The sequence below is a fragment of the Camelus dromedarius genome, chromosome 11 (genome assembly GCF_036321535.1).
Source record: "Camelus dromedarius isolate mCamDro1 chromosome 11, mCamDro1.pat, whole genome shotgun sequence".
NCBI classification, from domain to species: domain Eukaryota; kingdom Metazoa; phylum Chordata; class Mammalia; order Artiodactyla; family Camelidae; genus Camelus; species Camelus dromedarius.
The window spans coordinates 52,176,455-52,198,744 of NC_087446.1; the positions used below are offsets into that span (position 1 = coordinate 52,176,455).

General features: G+C 58.2%; 1 protein-coding gene across 4 annotated transcripts in view; it reads right to left on the reverse strand.

Annotated features, from left to right (window-relative positions):
- Nucleotides 1-4,662: 4,662 nt before the first annotated feature.
- RAPGEF3 (Rap guanine nucleotide exchange factor 3) overlaps nucleotides 4,663-22,290 on the reverse strand; it is a 28,271-nt gene continuing 10,643 nt past the window's right edge. For 3 of the 4 annotated variants that reach the window (XM_064490918.1, XM_064490919.1, XM_031462698.2), the window contains exons 3-28: nucleotides 19,581-19,634; nucleotides 19,387-19,493; nucleotides 19,073-19,194; nucleotides 18,755-18,923; nucleotides 18,047-18,131; nucleotides 17,656-17,716; nucleotides 17,485-17,561; nucleotides 17,147-17,293; nucleotides 16,526-16,638; nucleotides 16,149-16,237; nucleotides 15,797-15,875; nucleotides 15,446-15,596; nucleotides 15,285-15,367; nucleotides 14,498-14,537; nucleotides 11,822-11,903; nucleotides 11,399-11,545; nucleotides 9,380-9,477; nucleotides 8,778-8,903; nucleotides 8,504-8,685; nucleotides 8,148-8,238; nucleotides 7,957-8,007; nucleotides 6,950-7,037; nucleotides 6,545-6,609; nucleotides 6,052-6,106; nucleotides 5,879-5,950; nucleotides 4,663-5,081 (exon numbers count right to left, since the gene is read on the reverse strand). In XM_064490918.1, coding sequence (XP_064346988.1) covers nucleotides 4,963-5,081; nucleotides 5,879-5,950; nucleotides 6,052-6,106; nucleotides 6,545-6,609; nucleotides 6,950-7,037; nucleotides 7,957-8,007; nucleotides 8,148-8,238; nucleotides 8,504-8,685; nucleotides 8,778-8,903; nucleotides 9,380-9,477; nucleotides 11,399-11,545; nucleotides 11,822-11,903; nucleotides 14,498-14,537; nucleotides 15,285-15,367; nucleotides 15,446-15,596; nucleotides 15,797-15,875; nucleotides 16,149-16,237; nucleotides 16,526-16,638; nucleotides 17,147-17,293; nucleotides 17,485-17,561; nucleotides 17,656-17,716; nucleotides 18,047-18,131; nucleotides 18,755-18,923; nucleotides 19,073-19,194; nucleotides 19,387-19,493; nucleotides 19,581-19,634 — 2,553 coding nt within the window. In that variant the 3' untranslated portion in view covers nucleotides 4,663-4,962. Of the gene's footprint in view, nucleotides 5,082-5,878; nucleotides 5,951-6,051; nucleotides 6,107-6,544; nucleotides 6,610-6,949; nucleotides 7,038-7,956; nucleotides 8,008-8,147; nucleotides 8,239-8,503; nucleotides 8,686-8,777; nucleotides 8,904-9,379; nucleotides 9,478-11,398; nucleotides 11,546-11,821; nucleotides 11,904-14,497; nucleotides 14,538-15,284; nucleotides 15,368-15,445; nucleotides 15,597-15,796; nucleotides 15,876-16,148; nucleotides 16,238-16,525; nucleotides 16,639-17,146; nucleotides 17,294-17,484; nucleotides 17,562-17,655; nucleotides 17,717-18,046; nucleotides 18,132-18,754; nucleotides 18,924-19,072; nucleotides 19,195-19,386; nucleotides 19,494-19,580; nucleotides 19,635-22,290 lie in introns of those variants that run through there. The other variant, XM_031462699.2, reaches the window with a different exon arrangement.

Below are 22,290 nucleotides of genomic sequence, written 5' to 3' on the forward strand. Positions count from 1 at the left end.
TGCTCAGAACTTCGGAGCAGAAGCCCCTCTGAGCCCGCCGGTGTAATAAATCTGAGTAATCCAACCCTGCGAGTGGTGCTTGTTTCTTGGCTGGCCTGTCATTTCCCTAACAGAGGTAGTTGGATGATGGGCAGATCCCCCCTTTCTCATTCATCTGCACATGTGCTCAACTCTGCAAAATGGATACAGGGGTGAGTTGCTCAGAGTGCACCCAAAGCCAGGATTGGGGCCAGCAGAAACCGTGATGAGACCACTGGTTCTGAGCCGGACTGCCTGAGTTTAAATCCCAGTCCTGCCACTCACCAGATGTACAAGCTCGAGCAAGTGCCCTGACCTCTCTGTGCCTCGGTTTCCCCTATAACTATCAAATTGAGCAAATCAGAATATCTTACAAGGTTGTCGTGGGATTGAATAAGTTAATATTTGCAAAGCTTAAAAACAGGATCTGGTACATAACAAGACCAGACAAATGTGTGTTAAAAAAAAAAATAGAGCCACAAAACACTTAATTTGGATGGGATGGTTAGGGAAGTCCTTCCTTTTTAAAAAAAAATGACCTTTAAAACAGAGATGTGAGAAGGTGGCCATTTTTTTCATCTAAACTCTCCATAAGGTGATTTTCTATAATAATTCCAAAAATAAATTTAAAATATACATTTTGAGTACTTTCAAGTCTTAGGGACGACTCTTTAATGGGTCACAACGTCCAGCTTACCTGGTTTTGTTGCCAAAGGTGACCACCTATTTTCTGGGGGTGCAGCTGCGGCCCAGGACATTGAGCTTTGCTCTGTGGGAAGCCAAGAGCTTCAGTGGAAACAATCATGGCTCTGGCCTCCTGGGCCTTGGCTCTGTTGGACGTGATTGCCAGCAGCTGCCTGGCCCAGAAGCCAAGAACCAAGAGAGAGGAGGGACAGAGAAGGCCGGCCTCCTTTGTAGGCTACAAGAGTCCAGCCTGGACCCACAGGCTCTCCCTCCCGCACACAGCTTGTCCTGAAGGGCCTGGCCCCAGCGAAGCCCAGCAGGTGGGCCTGGCTACCCACTTCACCCTCCAACTCTAACCCTGGGGATCCTGCAGTATTCCTTACACAATACTCTGGACCTTACCCCTCACCGCATGTCATGAAAACCCCCCTTATGCTGTTGCCTCAGGGCTCTTCCTTTCCTGTTCTTACCTGGAAAGTGACCATTAGAAGCATTCATTAGAATCCTGACCATTAGAATCCTCCCGAGTTATGCCCCTACGTAAAAGGGGCCTTCTGCAGACAACTAGAACTCAGGCAGGCTGTTACGGGCAGGGAATTCTCTGAGAACGCTTCCAACAAAACTGGCTTGCAGCTGACTTTCCCTCCCATGGGCAGTCTGGCTGAGGGCTCCCACTGGGAAGATGCTCAGGGGGTCTGCAGCCTCATGACCAACAGGGGTCTGGGCCGCTTCACCCCGTTTGACAACTTGAGCTGCCTAAGTCATAAACACCAATTGTGGGGAAACACCTCAAACCCTTCTAGTCTAAATCCCTATTTATAAATAAGGAAGCTGAGGCCCAGGGAGAGGAAGGGACTTGCCCAAACCCACATGCTGCTGAGGCCGAGGCTCCCACACAACAAGCCGCCCACTCGCAGGAGGGGCTGCCCTGCTGCCAGCCTGTACTGTCTCAAGTTCTGGTTTACAGAGCGCTTTTCTGGGAGGGAGAGTCAGTTTAAAATGTCCTACTGCCATGGCCCCAGCAAAAAGTCTCTCTCCACCACTCTGCCGGCTAGAGTCCCCTGAGTGCCAGGAAAGCCTGCACTCTCCTCCACTCAGCAACCAGGAAACAGCTCTGCCCACAACCGACACCCCAGGGAGAAAAGGCCCTGAGCCCTCCTCAGGGGACAGCAGCGTGGCAGGCGGGGTTGGGCGAGGCCACAGCGTTCGGCTCTCTGGCCTGGGGTCCATACTGATCAGAATCTAAGCACACACAAGCAATCAAAATCTCATACTTTGTCACCCAAAAAGTGGGCCTCAGCTCTGAGCCCAGCCTTCTTCCTTTTTCTGGGGGTGCCTAAGCCCATGCTCCTGCTGTGATGTCCCACTGAGCAGCAGAAGTAGCAGCCCCCTCCGGCCCCATCAAGGCCCCCTATCAAGGGCTCTCAAAGCCCAGGGGAGTCGGGCTTGGTTTCTCAGAGAGATCCATTTCATCATCACCGGGAGGAGATGGCAGCCACCCCTTCCAGGGCCCTGTCAGGCTGGGCTAGGCTCGGCGCTTGGAATCCAGAATCTCAGAGACGGGTGACTGGATTGGCTAGAGCAACGAGACAGGCCTGAGAGGATGCTTACGTCTGGCTCACGGCCTTGGCACATGTGTGAGAAGCCCAGAACTTTGTGCACGGGGCAGGGTCTGAGGACATAATTTGGAAAATGCACTCATATTCTGGCCTACAGGTGCCTGGAAGGGAGGCGGGGAACTAGAACAAAGGCCCGGTCAGAGACCGTCGCAGCCACCAGCCGCCGTGCTGATGCTCGGGTGGCTTGTACCAGTGGTGAGCTGAAAGCACCCCAATTCTGGGAGGCAGAGCTGAGCAGGCAGGCGGTGTGCAGGGCTCTGGGGAGCCGTGAGCCTGCATTCCAACATGGAGCAGCTGTGGGCCTGAATGCTTGGGGGCAAGCAGTGAGACCCTGCGGCCCCAGGCATCCACCACTCTCTGAACTTGCTCTCTGTGGTATCTGGTCCCCTCTGATGGCCTTGCTCTGTGTCCATCTACCTAGCTGGGTGGTCTGCTCCAGAAGGGCCAGGAGTGCCTGTCTCCCACCGCCCCATGCCTGGGCAGTCAGGGAGACAGAAAGTGACAGCCCCAGAGCCAGAGGCCACCGTGACCTGGAGCCTCTCCCTGGGTGGTGGTCTGGCCCGTCACCGGGATCTCTGTCTCCCAGTCTGTGTGCCCCTGCCTGCCCTGGGCACTGATCCCCTGCCAAGGCCTCTCCCAGCCTGCTCAAAAGGTGTCCAGCCCCAGAGACTTAGGCCACTGGAGGATAGCAGGCAGTCCAAGGCGAAAGAGATTCCAGCGCTGCCCAGGCTCCTCCTGGACACGGCTGTGCCCACAGGGAAGAAAAGGAGAAATGCTGATGGAGGACACCTGCCCCACCACCCTAGGCTTCCGCTCCTCGTCACAGAGCTGGTCTTGCCCTGGGCCTGGAAGGATGGAGAAGGGTCGCCAGACTGGCTGCGCAGGCCTTTGCTGAAACCCTGGCAGACAATAGGTTTAGGAGAGAAGAAAGGCCCTGCAAGTGCTGACTCACCAGGCCCACACCTCATGTCATGATTGCTCAGCTCTGGAAGCTTCCATGCCCATGGTCCTCCATCTCCACCCACGGGCAAGGGCACTGGCTTGGTGACCGTGCTGTCCACTCCACCCCAGGCTCTCCCTGGGGGAGTGGGCTCCCCGACATCCCCCTGGCGATGCTGCCCCCGGCAGGCGGAGGACACAGGGCTGCCCGCAGCTGTGTCCACAGGCGGAGCTGCAGTTTGACTTGTCTGTCACTAAGAGCTGACCTGAGATGCTCACACCCATCTTTCAGTTGGAAAAACGGAGGCAAAGAACTGTTCCCGACTTGCTCAGATTCACTTAGAAACCTAAAGTGTAATCCCAGAGGGGCTGCCTCCTGCCCAGGGTTCTGACCCTTTCTGGAAGCAGTCTGCATGCGTGTCCACGACCACAGGGATGAGAGGTCTGGCAGTGCAGCGGGGAGGGGAGGCGGGGGTTGTTCAGCCTGAGTCCCGGCAGATGTACCAGCTGCCTCCTCCCCGCCAGGTGGGAGCCTACTTCCTCCCCGTGCCCCAGGGCCCTGCTGCTTAGTACCCACTCTGGGTCATCCCCAAGGCCCAGAGGTCCCGCCTGAGCTCAGACAGTGAGTAGCCCTCCCCCAGGCAGGCTCCGGGCCACAGGCAGTGGAGAGGAGGGCGGGCCCCACCTGGAGCTTGCTCCAGTGAGGTCCCTAGGCAGGAGGGGTCCTCAAAGCAGCCCCTTCCCAGGGGGCGGGGGAGAGAGGACTCAATGCTGACAGAGTTTGCTGGGACTGTTTTCATCACCAGGAAGAAATCTGACTCCTGGAGGCCCGCCAGGCCTCAGCTATGGATGGGCTCCCCTCAAAAGCCTTTGTCTCAGTGTCTCCATCACTGGCCACCTCTCAGAGCACCACTCAGGCTGCAGGCAGAGGGGCAGGAGGTGGAGTGGGGTGGGGGGAGTGGGAGGAGAGACCTCTTAGACCACCATGGAGAGCTGAGGGCTACTGGGTCTGCCCCACACAGGGCCTCCAGGCTCCCGCAGCTCCTGGGACCAGGGGGCTCAGATCAGGCTAGTCAGGGGACTCCAAGGACATGGGGCGGGGGGCAGGGCTCACCTTCCCTGCCACACCCCGCGGGGCTGGCCAGAGAACACAGCCCCTCTGCTCACTTAGGGTCACAAGAAGGCTCCTCCGGGACCACAACTCCCGGACAAACAGCCCGGACCACACCCAGCTGTTGATCTCACAGCTGTGCAGAGCAAAGCAGCGCGGCCCCCACGCCTCCCCAGGCAGCCGGCCTGCCCCTGCCACCCACAGGCCACACACATGCAGACGCTCAGTCCACCCCGGAAACACACCCCAGGGGCCCGGAGATGCAGGACAACAAAGCCACCAGGCACGGAATCTGGAAAAAGCCTGCTGTGGAGAGCTCTCTATTGAATGCAGAGAGAGCGCCCCACTCTCCCACCCACTCCAGGGCTCCTCTGTCTCCCATTCCTTGGCCTTGGGCCCCGGCTCCTTCCATTCCGAGGTCCTCCTTGGCCACCAGTCATCACGGGGGACAGCTGCCTCCACGCCACCCACTCCAGGGCCTCAAGTCCTCTCCGCGGACCGCCCTGCCCGGCTTGGCCAGCCTGGGGGCCTCCCGGCCCGGCACGCCTTGGCTTTCCTGGCGGCAAGTGCCTGCTCCAGCCCGGCCCCTCCTCACGGCTCCAGCTCCCGGGACAGGCGGGACAGTTCCCGCTGGTTGTCGATGACCTTCAGCTGCTGGATGGAAGCCCAGGTGCTGCCTGGACTCCGGGTGATCAGGGACTGCTCCGAGCCTGGCGGGGGGAGAGCGGTCAGGAGGGTGCCGTGCACTTGGAGAGCCCATCCCTTCCCCCTCCAGAAGGACATAAGCCTTCCAATCCTCCGCCACCCCGCCTGCCACCACCGGCCATCACCCACGGCCAGCCTAGAAGACACCCGCTCTGGGGCAGATCAGCAGAGTGGTTAAGAGCACAGACTGAAGAAAACAGGTCCCCAAGATCATGTACAGCGTAACACCCCTTTGACTAAGTTCAAAAACAACCAGAACAAAAGAATATTTCACTGTCATAATATAGATGAGGTATTTTAAAGATATATATGTATGTAGGTGTGTGTATGTATTTTATCACATATGTGTATATATGATAAAGCTATTTTAAAAAACAAGAAAATGAGTAACTCAAAATTCAGGGTGGCGGTTACCCTGGGCAGGGAAGGGCACGGGGACAGGAGAGGGGATACCACCAGGGAAATTTAGTTATTATCAGTGTGCATATTTGGCTTGAGTCTAGGGGCGTTCATCGCACTATCAGAATAGAGACAAACATAGATTAAAATAAAGAGCCAATGACGACAGTGTGATATGAACTGTGGATAATTCCATTTCATGCAACTGAAGGCCAATTAAAAAACGCAGGTCCGCACTAAAAGCGCCTGGGTCCCAGCTCTGTCCAACTGTGAGGCCTCCGCACGTTCCCTCCAGGCTCCAGCCTGCCTGCCCATCTGTCAGTCGGGCTGACATTCCACCGGCCTCACAGTGTGTGTGCACGTGCCTGTAAATGCCAGCCGTGACTAACTTGCCAGCACTTACACGTGGAAATCCTCGTCGCCTGGCTGTCCTCGTGCAGGTGGGAGACTCGGCTTCTGAGTGGTGACAGAGGCACTGGGTGGGGTGAGAGGTGGGAGTCAGGGAGACAGGGCCAAGCTGGTGCCTCGGAGGGGACATCTGTCGGGGGCTCCTACCCAGGGATCCCGCCCTCTCACCATTGCTGTGGCTTCGGCAGTGGTGCAGCATCCGCGCGGCTCTGGCCATCATTCTCTGCGGGCATCACAAGGATGTGAGAGCTGGGGCGAGGGAAGGGACCCTGGTGTGGCCCGTGGGGCGGCTAAATGCACCTAGGGACTGCTGGCTGTAGGGCACGGGGTCATGTCTGCTGCACCCCAGCTCACCCACAGACCCAGCGGGGACCAGGCAGTGGGAAGAACAGAGGACAGGGAGGGCTTAGAGGGGAACAGGCCCAGAGGGGGCTCTGTTGAAGGGTGAGGTCATTGAGGCCATCACCCTACACTGCCCAGTGGAGACCAGGCCCTCCGAGGGCAGGCAGTGCAGTAAGGCAGGGCCTTCTTCAAAGGAATCATCCATACTTATATTATTGACAACAACTTCAGAGCATCTCCCAGCCTCTGCCCCTTCCAAGGCCAAAGTCCTACCCTCCAGCCCATTCCAGTGTCCGACGCCTCCTCTCCTTGGACTCACCATCTTCTCAAAGTTGATGAGATTCTCCACCAGGGTGTGGTTTCCCTCATGGATGAAGGTCATGTCTGCAGAGAGATGGGCTTGGCCTGTAGGTCCCCGAACTCCTTCCCCTTCCAGGAGCCCAGGGAAGGGGAAGGGCCAATAGCAGGGAGGCGTGGGCCTGGCCCTACCCACGTGGCCCTCTTCCTCCCCGCTAACCTCCTGGAGCAACTTCCTTGTCTGTCTTAGGCCTCGTATCACAGACCACCTAACATCACCACCATCTGTCTGCATGTCTTCACTCTGCTTCTATCCTGCGCACTCCTCACCCATCTCCGTGCCCCCTGGGTGTCGGGACGGTGGGGCTGGGGGAACACACAGGGCATGGATGGGATGCAGGCAGGAGGTGGGTGCCGGTGCTCTTACCTTTGAGAAGAAGGGGCATGAAGGGGATGACAGGAGGGGACAGCTTGGTGAGGGCCAGTCGGTACACTCGGTGGTTCCATGAGGGGTCCTGAGAGGGAAGAGGCCACAGTGAGAGAGGGAGGGTCCCGCACACCCTCACCCACCATGAGCCGTCACACCCCACCCCACCGAGGAGAGGCCCTGCACCCATCCCCTGGGGTTCAGCTTCCTCTCGGCCCCAGATCCCATCCCCGCAGGCTCAGGGGCAAGCGGATGGGCCCGGAGCTGTGACTGCCAGTCTGCACGACGTGGCTTCGCAGCCTCCGGTTGGCCCCCAAGGACGCTTCACAGCCATGACCACAGGGCCCTGAGGTTTCATGGAAAACTCTCTTTTCTGTCCCTACCCCTGTTTCTGTCTCTCTCTCCCTAGTGGGCAAATCCCTTTGAATCTCTTGAGCCCCACAAGGAGAACTGTTTTCTCAAGAGCCCTTGCTGGTAAAGGCCCACCCACACTGCTCTCTCCCGAATACCGCAAGCCTTCCAACCCCACAGTGATTCCTGGGAGTGGAGGGTTCAGCTCCTTAACTCCTCAGCTTTGGTCCTAGGCTGGGCCACGGCTCCTTGAGTTTCCTGAGGGGCCAAGACAGGCCCTGGTGCACATGGGAGCTGCTGTTAACACCTGCGTCCTGAGCCCTGAGGCAGGTCAGCTGGAAACCAGCATCCCCCTGGTGGTCCCCTGGCATCTCAGCCCCCAGGGCCGGACACTGCCCCTCACACAGGACCTCAGAGTCACAGCAGATGCCACCCCCCCACCCCCGACATACACACACACTGAGAGATATAATACTCTGCACCGCTCCCTATAGTGCTAAACATCTTGTTCCTCTGCCAGCTGCCCAAACTCATAGGCCAAAGGGAGTCAGGCCCTGACCCAAGGTTAGAGAGCTCAGAAGTGGCCGAGGACAGGTAGAGGGGCTGCTGGGAATTCCAGAATCAGGGTTTCTGGAGGGAGGAGCCAGGGCACTCACCAGCAGCCTCTCCAGGGCCGAGTACAGCTTCCGGACCTTGTGGGGCAGCCGCTGTGAAGGAGAGGCAGATGGGGCTGTCACTGCTCTGGGGTGGGAGCCCCATCCCCAGCCAGGACTCCCAGGATGGGCAGGGGCCTCATTCAGGACTGGGTTGGGGGAGGCCCTGGCCTGCCCCTATAGATCGCACCCACCTCCCAGGTATGGGCCAGGCGGCTGATGGCCGAGTTGCTGAGGCCAAACATGATGGCAAAGAAGGAATTGAGATTCTTTTGCTCCTTGAGGCTGTGAACAGAAGACCCAGAGACCCTCAGAGGAAGCAGCTGCACACAGAGCCCCACACCCAGACAACAGCCAGGCCTGGGGCCCAGGAGCTGGCCAGGCCAGCACTGCCCCTGCAGGGACTGGGGCTGGAGAGGGTGGGGAGGCTCCAGGGGACCCAGGGAAGCAAGGGGATGGCAGACTTGGCAACATACTGAGCACGGCTCAGGGTTTAAGCAAAGGTGACCTCCAGAGGGCCACCCACCCCACCCAGCCCACCGGCACTCACTGGGCCGCCAGCTTGATGAACTTCCTGAGCAGCTGGGCCCGCAGGCCTGGCACAGGGCAGAGACACAGCTCCGTGGCCACCCAGTACTGCAGCTCATTGAAGCGGCGCATGAAGCGTTCCAGGTTGGCAGTGGTGACGTCCCGCAGGTGCTGGGGGCCCAGCACGTAGTGGATCAGCTCCACCTGGGCAGGGGCAGCACGCAAGGTCAGCATGTGCCGGCTGGGCTTCCCCCACCCCGCCCGCCCGCCTGCTCCCTCCCCGCCCTGCCCTGCACCTGGTGGATGCTGTTGAAGAGGTTCCAGTCGTGGTCCGTCAGCTGGCCCGCCAGGTCCTTGGTGCTCACCAGGTCCAGCCCCTCAGCAGAGCCCACAGTGGGCCCCAGCTGCTCAGGGTGTGGGGTCTGCAGGTGGGAGAGTGCTCAGAGCAGGCCTGGGAATCCCAGGAAAAGGGACAGGATGGGAGGAGAGAGTTTCGGGCAAAGACCCAGGGTCCTTGGTCGGAGGAGTGTCAGGTTGGGCTGGGGACCTGCAGGGAGTGCAGCGGCCTCTGAAGGACAGGGCTTCCCAAGGAGGCATGGTCCTGACAGCTCCCCAAGGCTGGGGCCCCTCCTTGTAGGGTTCCTGTCCTCTGGGGAGCCCCTGCTGAGGGCAGGTCTTCCTCTTCCCCCTTGAGAGCTCCCAACCAGCTCTCCCCTCCTCATTCCCACCTTGAGACTTCCCATCAACTGAGGCCCACTCCTTCCTCTTCCCCCTTAAGGCCTAGCAGCAGCCAGAGCAAGGCCCCCATCTGTTCTCTGTGTGACCCTCCCCTAGCACCCACCCCTACGGCTCCCAAAACACAGCTCCTCCCCAGCCCTGGCGCCCTGCCTGTCCCTACCAGCTTGTGCACTTCCTGTGGGTTGACAACAAAGAGCCGCTCGTTGAGCCCCAGGGATGTGGCCACACCACGGGCATCTGGCTGCAGGCCAATGGCATCTGCAAAGAGAGCACAGGCTGCACTGGGTGGGGAAGGAAGGGAGGCCAGGGAGCAACTGGGGACAGAGCGAAGGAACTGTTTGGGAGGCTGGAAGGTCCTTTTTCCCAATAGCAGGGTTGGAGTCCCGGGCAGGTGTTCTAGATGCACAGGTGCACATGCCCACACATCCACAAACACACAGCTGCACCCCAAGGACGATGAAAGGGGGATCATAGATCATAGTGAGACAGGCTGACCCTGGGCAAGGCTGGACCCTGTGCCTCAGCTTCCGCCTTTGTCAAGTGGAGACCGAAGATTTTCCTGGACTACTCATAAGTCAAAAGAAATAATTTATAGAAATAGGGGCTAACAGTATAGGATACATACACAAGCCATCTGAACATTGGGAAGTGCCCTACAGAAGTCTCTGTGTGGATTTTCATCAGCTCTGGTGGATTGGGACTGTGTTTTCAGTCATGTTTGAGTCCCCAGTCCCTAACCCATAGCCTCCAAAGTAAGGTATACAAGACCATCCATGTGTCCAGGAAAAAATATTAGCTCTTCTATTTATATTGATTTTTCTCACCTATTTTGCATTTCTGTTTTGTGTTGCTTTATGATTACATAACATTCGGGTAAGAATATGTGTATGTGATCTATAAGCAAATATACACATATTAGGGAATTTGTAATAAAATATTGTTCACCGACATGGGTGTTGATCAAAACCATCAGCGCTCTAAACAGTCCCTGGCACACAGGGTCTCAATATAACACTGGCTTCCGGCAACTGCAATTTGCCAAGTGACCACGAGGGGGCAGTGTTTCCCAGAGCAGTACACAGGTGCAGGTGACCTCATCCTCTCTTCCCACTTCCTGAAGGAGGCTTCGCTTTCCTGGCTGCCACTCCTTGCCATTATTCTCTGGATGCCCCTAATTCTTGTCTACGCGGGGCTCCAGCTGTCAGACCTGGGCTGTGACCTCCATGGACAACTGTGGATTTTAATATCCCAAGTTCTCTAAAGGTGGGTCTTAATCCTTAGGCTGCCATATTCTGAGCACCAACTTTGTGTCAAGTCCCATGCTCAGAGCTTTACACATAGTGTGTCATTTAACAGCCACAGCAGCCCTGTGTGATAGGTAGGGTTATAGGGCTCATTCAACAGACGAGGAAACAGAGGCTCAGAGAGGTTAAACACTTCACCTGGGATCACACAGTTAGTAAGCAGTGGGTCCAGGATTCCAACTCAGGTCTGGGAGTCCACAGTCTGGGCTCTTAACCATCAAGCTGCTCTATCTTACCTGCCACGGTACCTCTAGCTCCCAACACACCGCTGGCCCCCAGCTGACCCTCAAAGATGTCTACAGACTAAATGAACAAAGACTACCTAAATTCAAAGGCTAGCAACGTTTTCACTGTGTGAGCTTGGGGAAATCGCTGAATCTCTTTGAGCTTCAGTTTCCTTGTCCGAAAAGGATAAAAGCACCTACCTCATAAGATTGCTGTTAGGATTAACTGAATACATAAGCAGGGTAAAAATAGCAGAAGCTAACACCTATGAAGTGCTGACCATGGGCCAGACATCATTCTAAGCATGTTAATAGACTCATTCACTGAATCCTCAGTTCTTCTACGAAGCAGGCACCCTTTTCATACCAATGTTATAGATGACGAAACAGAGCATGGAGAGATTAAGCATCCTGCCCAAGGATACAGAGATAGGGAACTGAAAGGCTGGGGTCTAATGCAGGCAGCAGTCTGCAGAGTTCATGCTCTTAAGCAGGACATGCAAAGCACTCTGAAGAGATGTAATAAACCTCACATAAGTACTAACCATCATCAATGTTGATAAATATGATGATGATCTTAATTTGGGGGATGAGCATGGCTCTGAGGGGAGCCCATCCCTGGGGACCCCCTGACCCAGAGACACAACTCACCACCTGCAGAGTTGACCTTCACCAGCACCTGTCCCTTGGTCCAGCCATCCTCCTGGGCCAACGCCGCCATCACCTCTCTCACCGAGGCCGTCACAGGCAGCTGCAGGGTCAACACCGAGTGGTCTGGCCGGCAGATGTCATAGGGGACTGGAAAGGAAGACTGGGCTGAGCCGTGGGAAGGGGTTTCTTGGTCTCCCCACCCCCGGAGGGACACAGCAGTGACCGCAGCAGCGGGAGGGTCCCAAGGAGGCAGGCAAGGGCACTAAGGAGAAGCCTGGGTGGGTCTGCTGCCCAGAGCAGGTGCAAGGCCCTGGGCCGAGGGGAGGGGAAGCCTGGAACAGGGACCCCAAGGAGTCCAGCATGGCATCCTCGACCAGGCACAGCACGGTTCGAGTTATGCCCAGGCTGGCTCGGACCACCAACCTTTGTCCCCAACGCGAATGGCACAGTTGCTGCTGGGGAGGGGTTCGTCCTGGCTGGGGAGCCAAACAGGCATGTTCCGGGCCTGAGGGGAAGAGAAAGTAAGGCCCAGAGGAGACACAGAAGAGAGCACACAGGGGCGGAGAGGGGCTTCTGTCAGCAGGAACAGGGGACCCACACAGCACACATGCCACCCACAGGCTCTGCTTGCCATGGGAACCTGGGCCAGGTAAGGCGCTGGGGACCGGGCTCCTGAAGAAGAGACAGAGCAGGGCCTGAGTCCGTGCCCTTCTACGTGGGTGTCACCCTCTCTGCCAAGTAGGTCCCCAGCTGTTCTAATAAGAACACACCTCAGCTGTTGACCCCGGTTTTTTCTTCCTCTTTCCTCCGGCTACCATTTGCTGTTTGCTACATGTAAGACTAAGTGCATGTTTACTTTAAGTATTTAAATATTCACAAAAACCCTTTGACAAAAATGTTATAATTATCCCCATTTTATAGATGAAATCAGTGAGGCTCAGAGAAGTTAAGTAACATGCCCAAAGCAACACAGCTGCTAAGTGGCCTAAGGGGCATCCTAACATGCCCCTCCACCCTGTACTCTTGTCCACCAACACTCAGTGGTGTCAGCTGCCTGTCGCCCCACAACCCTTCCTCCGTGGCCCCACCAGAGGGCTGATGGGGAGCCTCTGCTGGCCGAAGGCCTCCTTCACACAGCTCCTCTGACTACCGCCTATTCCCTCCTACTCCCCCAGCCTACTTCCTACTCCCGCTCCACGGTTCTTCCAGGGATTTCCAGATCTCTCAGCTCCTCTCAGAGTTCCTCCCAGCCTCACACACCCCCCGCATATGGAAGACTCTCAAAACCGTATCACCAGCACTGAACTCTTCCAAGCCCTGGTCTCAAATGCCTCCTGGATCCTCCCATACCTGTCCTCCATCATCTGAAAACTCAACACATCCCTCCGCTCTCCTCAGCCCACCTCCCAGGTGACTCTTCCGGTCATTCTGGGCTCAAGGTTCCTGCCTCCCCCGACCTCATCCGTGTCCCCACAGCTTGTCTTCTAGTTCTGGGGTCTCCTTGCGCCCCCTTCCCCAGCCCAGGCCAACCCCAGGTCCACCTGCCCTGTCAGCTCACTCCTTATCAGCATACAAGGCCCCACTCTCCACCACCCTCACCACTTGGGTGCCGCCCTCCCTCCCACTCCAGTCTGCCTGACCAAAGCTAGATTAAGCTTCCTATCGCGGCTTCAAGGCCATCATTGTCTTTTGGACAAAGTGCAGGCAGGATCCTCAGCCGACCCATTCAAAACACAAATCCGATCCTGTCAATCCTCAGCTCAAACACCTCCACTGGCTTTCAGGACTCTGAGGACGAAGGCCAGGCCCTGACCATGGCCCACAGGGCCCTGCACGCTCTGGCCCCTGCCACCTCCCCGCTGCTCCAGGGCTCCGTGAAGAAGGCAGGCTCCCTTCCCCCGACACCTGCCCCTCCCCCTCGCACCCTGTGCTCTCAGCATCAGCGGTCACCTCCCCAAGATGCTCTCCCTCTCCGACCCTGACCCTGCGTCAGCCCTTCCCTTCCTGCCTCCAGAAACCCATCTGTCTTTGCCCCTCTACAGCAAGAGATTGTTCCGCAGCTCCGTCCCTCGCTTCACTGTGAGCCCCTCAAGGCCAGGGTGGCTGTCCGGCCCCCCACCACATCCTCGGCACCCGGGACAGTGCTGCCTGCGAGGGTGTTTCCACTCTGGTCCCTGAGTGTCAGCCAAAGGCCAGGGGAGGTCAAGGCCCCCCATGGGTGGAGCCGGCATTCTACTGGGACGTGACAGACACTAGCAGACAATAAGCAAGTAGACAAATAAGCAAAGAAAATAATTCCACTGGGAAAATGCTTGGAGGAAAACCAGAGAGGACACCTTGGAGGGGAGCTGGTAGGGTAGGAACTCTCACAGGGAGATAGGAGGGGCCAACAGTTAAGAGCAAGAGATGAGGGAACATGCTTCACCTACCGCAGAAAAGGGGGCTGCACAGAGGAGGGGGGCAGAGCGAGCTGGGAGAGGCAGCTGGGCGCGGAGAACCCAGTAAGCCCAGGTGAGGCATTGGAATTTTATGCCCAGCACAGCACTCCCCACAACCGGCCCCAACCTGTTTTCCCAGTCCTTTCCCCACCATTCCTCAGATCTCAGCTCCAGTCACATCTCTGTCTCCTCCCCCACTGCTGGGAGTAGCACTCTTCCCCGACTCCCCCAACTCCTGAGGGGGCCTGCCTTCCCCTGGGCGCCCTGCACTGGACTCTGGGAACCCTGGTCTTTCAGAGGCTGCCTCCAGGCACCACCCCTCCCACTAGGTGGTAACTGCTAGCTGGCTCTACCTGTGAGCAAGAATTACCTCCCAGATGGAATCAAAGCCCCTTGGGGTGGGGTAGAGGGGAGGGGTGGAGGAATGACCTTCAACGTCGTCTGTGTCTCCCCTGCAGGGCCTGGCCCCAGCACCACATGCAGCCCCTGCTCCGTGAACCCCTATCCCAGACCCAAGGGTGTGCCTGTGCGTGGGGAGCCTTCCAAGGCAGAGCCCCTCGGGTGGGGGCCAAAGGAGGGGCCAGGCAGTCCCTGGAGGAGCAGTTGCGGACAGGGAAGCTAGGGCCCGGCAGAGGGGAGAGGAGCCCGTTGGGGCGGACACCTTCATCTGAGGAGATGCGTTCCCACAGCCGTTTTCCAACCTGTGGAGTAAGTGAGAAGGGAGGTGAGATTGGAGGGCAGGGCCGCCTGCGGGCAGGATGACATTTGGGGTCAGGAGCAGAGAGGTGCCAGGGTATGGGTCCCATCAGCCCTCACCAGAGTCCCAGAGACCGGCTAAACCTGAAACCTGGCCCCTGGATTCTCTGATTCTCCCAGACCAGCAGGAAAGGGAAAAGAGCTCCAGGGAGACAGGGACCCGGTGTCGGGTCGGGCGGGCTGCAGGTGAGCCCTGCCTGGACCTCAGCTGCCCCCTGGGAAGCCTGGGAAGGCGGGAAGGCCTGGGGAGGCCAGGTAAACGCTAGGAAACTAACCGGCCGGGGGCTAGCAGGAGCCAAGGGTGCTCCGTAGCAAACAGGCGGAAGTGAGAAGGGCAGGTGTGCCGGGATAGAAGGATGACACACGGATGACTGTGCTGCCTGAGCCTGGATGCACGCGTGACTGGAGGGCGAGTGGCTGGGGACTGGTGAGGACACTAACTGCAGCGAGCAGGACGAGGCAGCTGAGCACGGCACACCCTGCCCTGCGCTCGTCGGGTGCTGTGGCGGGTAGGTGTGCTCCCAGCCTTACAGACTAGAGCCCAAGCCCTGAAGGGGTAACGGGCTCAGGGCGGCACCGCTATAGGGGTGCAGCCTGGATTTAAGCCACGTGCTTGACCCCAGTCAGTGCTCTCCATCCCCGCTGCACTGCCTGTCCCGCAGGTGACAAGTTAATTTGAGCCAAAGCATCACCTGTGGTGTCGCCGCCTCTCGGGCCACTGCTCCCGCAGCAGGTTGCTAAGCCGGGCGTCCCTGCTCACCAGCTCTGACAGTTTCTGGGAGGAGCCAAGATTCACTGAGACTTCCTGTCCATCCCGGGCAGCCCAGTCCAGCCCTGCCTCACCTCCAGGTACCTGGAGAAAGCTGGTGGCCACAGGGTCAGTGTGGAGCATGGGGCCGTACAGGGCCACCCACTGGCTGACCAGCCGCAGGATCTGCTGCCTCTTGTTGCAGACATAGGTGCTGCACTCCTGCTCATTGCCTCCCGCGGGCTCCGCGTGGAAGGTGGGCACCAGTTAAGGGAAACGCAGCATCCAACTGGACCACCCATCATGGCTCAGGCAAAGGGGCAGGATGCCCAGGGCCCACATACAAGCTGGGCCTGGCATGACGCAGGTACTCTGGAGGGTTCACTCAGCCAGGCTACGAGGGGTTCCTTCTCCCCACTCCACACATCATTCTAACCCCCACAGCTGGAAGGATATTGGTGCAGGAGGGCAGCGCAGAGCTGAGTGCTGGGCATGAAGACGGTGTGGGTCAGGAGGAAGTCGCTGAGGAATGTCTCTGTAGGGCAGGGACGGGGACAGGCAGGGGCTTCAGTGGTCAAGTCTCCTGAGCACCAGATTATGCACAACCCAGGGCAAAGGACCAGTGAAGTCCAGCTGTGACAGCACTCCCCACCCAAGCCAAGAACACAGGAATGAGGACTTCCTGCCAACTGACCAAACAGACCAATCCAGCCCCTAGTGAGGTCAGATGCGGGGTGCCTGGCCCTCTTCCAGGCTGCACTGACCACCCAATGAGTCAGAGAACAGGCAGGGTGTCTCCTGCCCCTACCTGTTGGATCATGAGCACTGGAATCAGGCCGCATGGCCTCCAGTAGCAGTTCTAAGATCTTCTCTGGGGTGCCAGACATCACCGTATACCTAGCAAAAAGTCAATCCATAGCACTTGTGCCACTACTCGCCCTCACACAGCCGGGGCAGACATCACTAATCAATCATATCACTCTTCCCTATTTGCCAGCCCTATTCCATCTTGGTGTAGAGTGGGGACCAACTCAGGGGATGCATTTTAGTGCCTGATGCCTCTCCACCCCCAGGTGGCCAGAGGGCAGGGGTATGACACGGAGAAGAGAGTAAAGTCTGGGAAACGGAAGAAGAGAATGTGGGCGAGAGAGACGGTGTGGAGAGGGAGCATGGTGGGTGTGTTACCGGTTCCTGCCTGGGGTTGGGGGACGAGAAGGGCCAGCACCCTGAGAGTTTCTCTCTAGCACCAGCACCACTTTGCCATGTTCTTCCAGCCTCATGGTCTTTGCTTCCACATCCTGGAGAACAAGCCACAGCCAGTGTTCAACACACACCACCACTCCTTTCTCCATTCTAGGGTCTCTCCCTCTCCCTCCCCCATTCCAGACCCTGAGTTCCACAAGGTTCCCACAAGGACCCTCAGCCCTTCTCCCTCCCCATTCAATGCCCATGACCTTGGATTTGCCCTCCACTCCCATTCCTCCCAGGGCTCCCTCCATGGAGCCCACTCTCCATTACACTGCCTCTCCTCACACCCTAGACCCCCGCCCCTCTATAACCCCATCCCCAGCCTCCCACCGGAGCCGGGGTTCCCAGTCTCACTGAACCTCCTCAGCACGTTATGCACCATCTCACACACCCAGGGCTGGGCTCCCACCTCCAGCCACTATCCCTGAGCTTCTCCATCTCCGGCCTCTCCCTGCTCCTTAAAGGCTCTCCCTGGTCCCTACTCCTTGCCCCACACCATTTCTCCAGGGACATGTCCCTGCCATGTCCCCTGCACATCCCCACCCCCGGCAACAGCACCTTGATGATACGGTTGAAGTCCTGCTTGTCCACGCGGAGAAAATGACAGTTGTCTTCTCGCAGGATGATGGTGGCTGCCCGGGGTGCGTCATTCACCAGAGCCAGCTGTCCAAAGTCATCTCCCTCGTGCAGTGTGGTCACCAGCCCCTGCACCCAGGCCTGAGTCACAGCCCAGCCCAGCCTCCAGCCCTCGCTGGGACAGACCCATGGTGGGTAGAACCACCAAGGCAGGAGGAGACCTGGGAGATGGACCTTGGGTCCATTAAAGGCACTGCCCGTGAGGACAAGGACCAGAGAATAGTCACAGCCCGGGGGCTGGGGAGTAAGGGAAGACTGACCTTGCCATGGGTCACCACATTGACAGATCCCTTCCAGATAATGTACCACGAGGTGCCCTTGTCCCCTTGGCTGAACACTGAAAGAAGCACAGATGAGACATGCCCCCAGGCACCCACCACTCCTCCCCTGTGGCCTCCGCCATGTCCAGCTTCCTCTCCCGCCTGACTTACACACGGTCCCTGCCTTGCTGTGCGGTTCAAAGAGCAGAACTGCGGCTAATTCCCGCTTCACCTGCAGGGCAGGGAGCAGAGGGTCAGTGAGGCGAGTCCAGGGGCAGGGGGCCAGGTGAGGGGTGAGGTTAGGTCCAAAGCCACGAGTGCTCAGGAGACAGCGATGTGGCCAGGTCTGGTGACCTAGGATTCAGCAGAAGACAAAGCAAGGGGAAGAAATGGACAAAGAGAGGCAGAAGGATTTTCAGACAAGGAGGCTGGCAGCAAGAAACTAGACTGAAGTTTCCAAGCCACAGCAGAAGGAGAGGGGAATGTTTTCTGGTCACAGGAGGGGTCACAGGGAAGGGAGGCTGGGGGCAGTGGGAGGGCAAGGCTGGGCAGGAGGACTGACCGAGTTGGAGAGGTGGGCCACGGCCTTGATGTGCAGCAGCTCCTCAAAGATGAGGTCCAGCTCCTCATCTGTGCGCTGACCTGGGCTGTGGGTATAGGAGGGCCAGGAAGCAAATAATGAATTGTGGGCCCCAGCCTAACGCACACTGCACACACCAAGCTTGGGCCTGGGCCTGCCGGTGCCCCACTAACAACTGTTTTCAATAACGGGCCAGCCTTTACTGAGTGCACACTGCGGGCCAGACACGTGCTTAAGTGCTTTACATGTATGACTTCATTCCGCCCTCACGACAACCCCATGACGTGGGTATTGCTATCTTTTGACAGAAGACGAAGCTGGCACAGAGTGGCCCAAGGTCACTGAGCTACTAGCCAATGGAACTAGAATGTGAACCCAGGCCTGCTGGCAGAGTTCAAATCCCACCGTCTCTCAGCCACATGTTGCATCTCAGAGTGGGCAGGGTCTCCGCGGCCGTGTGCCCCCCCAGCCTCAGTCACAGTAGAAGGACCAGGCTCGGAGGGGAAGGAAGGCTCACGATCACAAGGCAAGTCTGTGGCAGAATGCAGACCAGCGCTCAGGCCTCTTCTGGTCCAGTCAGGGTCCTTAACCCCGCCCCACCAAGACGTAAGGGATCATCCCCTCAGAGGCGAAGCTGAGAAAGCCCGGAGTCTGAGAGCGGGGTTGCGGGATGCAGGGCTCCCGACTTACGGCTTTCGAAGTGCCACGGTGAGCAGGGCATCAGGCCCCCGCTGGGAGAGCAGGGCCAGAGCCTCGACCAACTCCTCCTCCAGCTCATGGGTGCCCGCGGGCTCTGGCTCCGGCCCGGGGAAACGGTAGAATTGGGTATCTCGGTCCTGGAAGGCCCAGTCGTGTTTCACTGGGGGGCAGAGGCCCAGATGAGGGGGGAGGAGAGGAAATTGAGGCCATGTGGGTATGAGGCCTGCAATGCCCACCCCCTCTCCATCCCTGGAAGCCTGCTCCCCAGGACTGCCCAGCCCCGGGCACCCACCCAGGGCTCGGGCTCACCATGACACAGGGCACCTTCATCCAGCAGCACCTGGCAGATTCCCACGGCTTGGCTCCGGGAATGGACCCCCAGCCCCAGGGCCAAGATCCCATCCACCAGCTCCCGGCCTGAGCAGCACTGCCTGGGAGGTGAAGGGGACAGGGAAGAGGAAGGAGAATCAAACGGCAGGAGGGTGGAGGGAAGAGAGAGGAACTCTCCAACGGAAAGGCACCTTCCTAGGCTAGAAGCAGGGCTGGGCCCACGTGCCTGGACAGAGCGAGAGGGGGAGAAAACAGCGGGGGTGGGCGAGGCAGCAGCCAAGGCCGCCACTCACCGGTGGAGCCTGAGGTGGTACTTCCGGTCGCGGATGAGGTTGGGGCAGTTGGCCAGGAGATGTCGATGCAGCTGCTTCCCAGCCCTGAGCACCCGCTCCGTGGAGGCCTAGGACGGCGAGCAGCACAGCTGGCTCGGGCCCTTGAACCCCTGGCTGCACTGCCCGCTCCCGACTCCACCCCTCATGGCCTGTACCTGCTCCAGGCTCACGCTGAAATCCAGGGACTCCTCGCTGCTGGTGAGCGGCGTCTGAGGGCAGTGGGAGGGTCTGCACGTTAGTGCTAGGCCTTCAAACCCAGCCCTTGCGCCCCCTCCCCACCTCTCTCACCCCCTGCCCAGTCCCTGACTCCAGGCATCCAGGTAGCTACTCTTTCAGCAAGCAAATACTCACCTACTGAGCAGACCCCCATACACCAGGCACCCGCCATCCCCACCTGGCCACCCTATCACCAGCCCCTTGTCTTCCCGACCCAAGTGCTGCACCCCCACAGATGAGATTCCCCACTCCTCCTACTCAGGGGCCAGGTGTGCCCATGCCCCCAGGTAAACGCCCTGTGCAGGGGAGGGGCACGACGGAGCTGAGGGGCACAAGGACATGGGATAAGGCCAGTGAGAGGTCAGGAAGCCAGTGGCTAGGGAGGACTGGGGTTGCAAGGCCTGATTCCCAAGCCAGGTTCTGTCCCCAGTCACAGGACTGCAGGCAAATCTTCCCTCTGTGGGCCTCAGTGCAGCCTGGTAGTTAAAAACACAAACCCCAGAGCTGACTCCTGGATTCAAATCCCTGCTCCTTTGTTTACTAACAGTGTGACCCTGAATGTGTGATTGAACTTCTCACACATGGCTAGAAAATCTATAAACGCTCATGATACCAAGTCAGGCTTTGGGAAGGATTACGTGAGTTAATAGATATGGAATGTTTAAAGCACCGCCTGGCGCATGCATGGAGTTGTGTGTACACGTTAGCTGTCCTTACTCAACGTGAAGCAGGGGGCAGGCTGCCTGCTGGAAGGCCCCTTTCCTCCCAGAGACGCTGCCGCAAGTCCCTCACCCTGCAGGAGTGAGTCAGGCTTGGCAGCACACAGGACGGCTCCGGAAGACGGGCTTTATGTAGAATCACTGGTTAATGAGGTCTCCTTGTCCTTGGCATCAATGGCGCCGTCCAGGACTCCGGGGCCTGTGTGCCCTACCCTCTCCTGGCCCGCCCAAAGGCAGGCACTTCACAGTCTACAAAGTGTGTCTACCTCCGTGATTTCACCTGATTGGGACGGGAAGTAGGCAAAGCGGGCACTGTCTGTTCTCTCTGACTCAGGAGGAGACGAAAGTCCGGAGGCAACATGCCCATGTCACACACCTGCCTGGGACAGCCAGACAGCCACGGATAAGCTCAAGTTCCTACCAGAAGCGCTCATGTTCCTGGTCTCCCTCCACTGACCGCACCTGCCCGGTTCCTCTCCCTTCCCCTTGTCACTGCGCTCTCTCTGCTGCTTTCCCACCTGCACTCAGGACTCTGAAGAGGACCTGGCAGGGAGGTTAGGGTATGACCAGGCCTGGGGCCAGAGCCCCCTGCCCTGGTCTCAGCATTTTCCCACTGTGTGCCCGCAGAGGCCTGAGGTCTGGCGTGTGTAGGCGCCCGGCCTAGCACAGGCGGAAGTCCCTAGGTGTCCCAAGGGTATCCCTGCCCCGGTCATGGGGCCCATCCTGATGCCAGACGCACAGCCCTGGAGACTTAGCGACAGGAAATGAGGAGGAGGAGGAGGAGCCAAGGAAGAAGGAAGGGCAGGAATGCTACCCAGCCAGCCTCCTGTGTTGGAACAAACAGTGCCGAGTGCTAATGACTTGTTGTTGTTCATGTCAGCATGCCCAAGTGGCCCCAGTCCCTGCCCCAACTCCCTCTGGTGCCCAAGACCCAGGCTCCAGCACACACTCCCTTCCTGGTATTATTCTGACCCGGAGGGCACACCAGGAGGGGGGAGGTGCCCGGTCACGTGGCCAGGCTGGTCACGACCCAGATCTCAGATCTGCAGGCCTCGCTCAAACCATTTCCTGTCCTGCCCCAGGGGATGTACACGAGGACCAGAGGCTGGGGGCTCTGGCCCGTCAGAGCTGAGGCAGGGACCTAAAGGCATCCCTCTGATTTTGCCAAGGAAAACGGGAGCCCCAAGCGATGAATTTGCCCAGGGGCACACAACTGCTAGGAAGTTAAGATCCTACTGCATAACCCTGCTACCAACGCTGCCCCTGAAGTAGGCGTTTGTCTCTTATTTCACAGCTAGAGAAAAGGAGGCTCAGAGGTTATGTAACCTGCCTCGAGAGCGGGTAAATAGGGACAGCAGAATTCACACTGCCTGTCTGATTCCAAAGCCATGCTCTTAGCCACTTCGCCCTACCATCCCCCATGGCCTCTTGTTTCCCCCACTGTGTGCCATGGAAGGAGAGATAGTTGAAGCGGATTCTGCCCTTAGGAATGTTCCATGGGCAAGGAAGTTTCGAAAATATTGAGTTAGACAAAGTTCCATAGGTTTGTTATCATAGTCCCTCTGGGTGCCTACCATGTTCCTGTGCACAGGACCTCCCAGGATCTGGGTGGAGGTGCTATTCAGGGGCAGTGGTCACGTGTGTGAACTCCAGAGCCAAATGCCGGGGTTCAAATCTTAGTTCCTCATTACCAGCTGACCCTGTCCCTGATCTGATGACCCCGAGTGTCAGCTGAGGGGTTCTTGATTGGAAAGAAGGGGCTGGTATGGGCAGGAGAAGGCCCTCGCCCACCGCCTCCTCTCATGCCTGGACAGGAAGGACTCAGAGTGGAAGAGGAGGAGCTAGCTAGCTTCCCTGGCACCAGTGCCATGGCCTGCCCCAACCCCTCCCTGTCACTGAGTGTCAGAGTCGCACTGGAGGGGCAGGCACA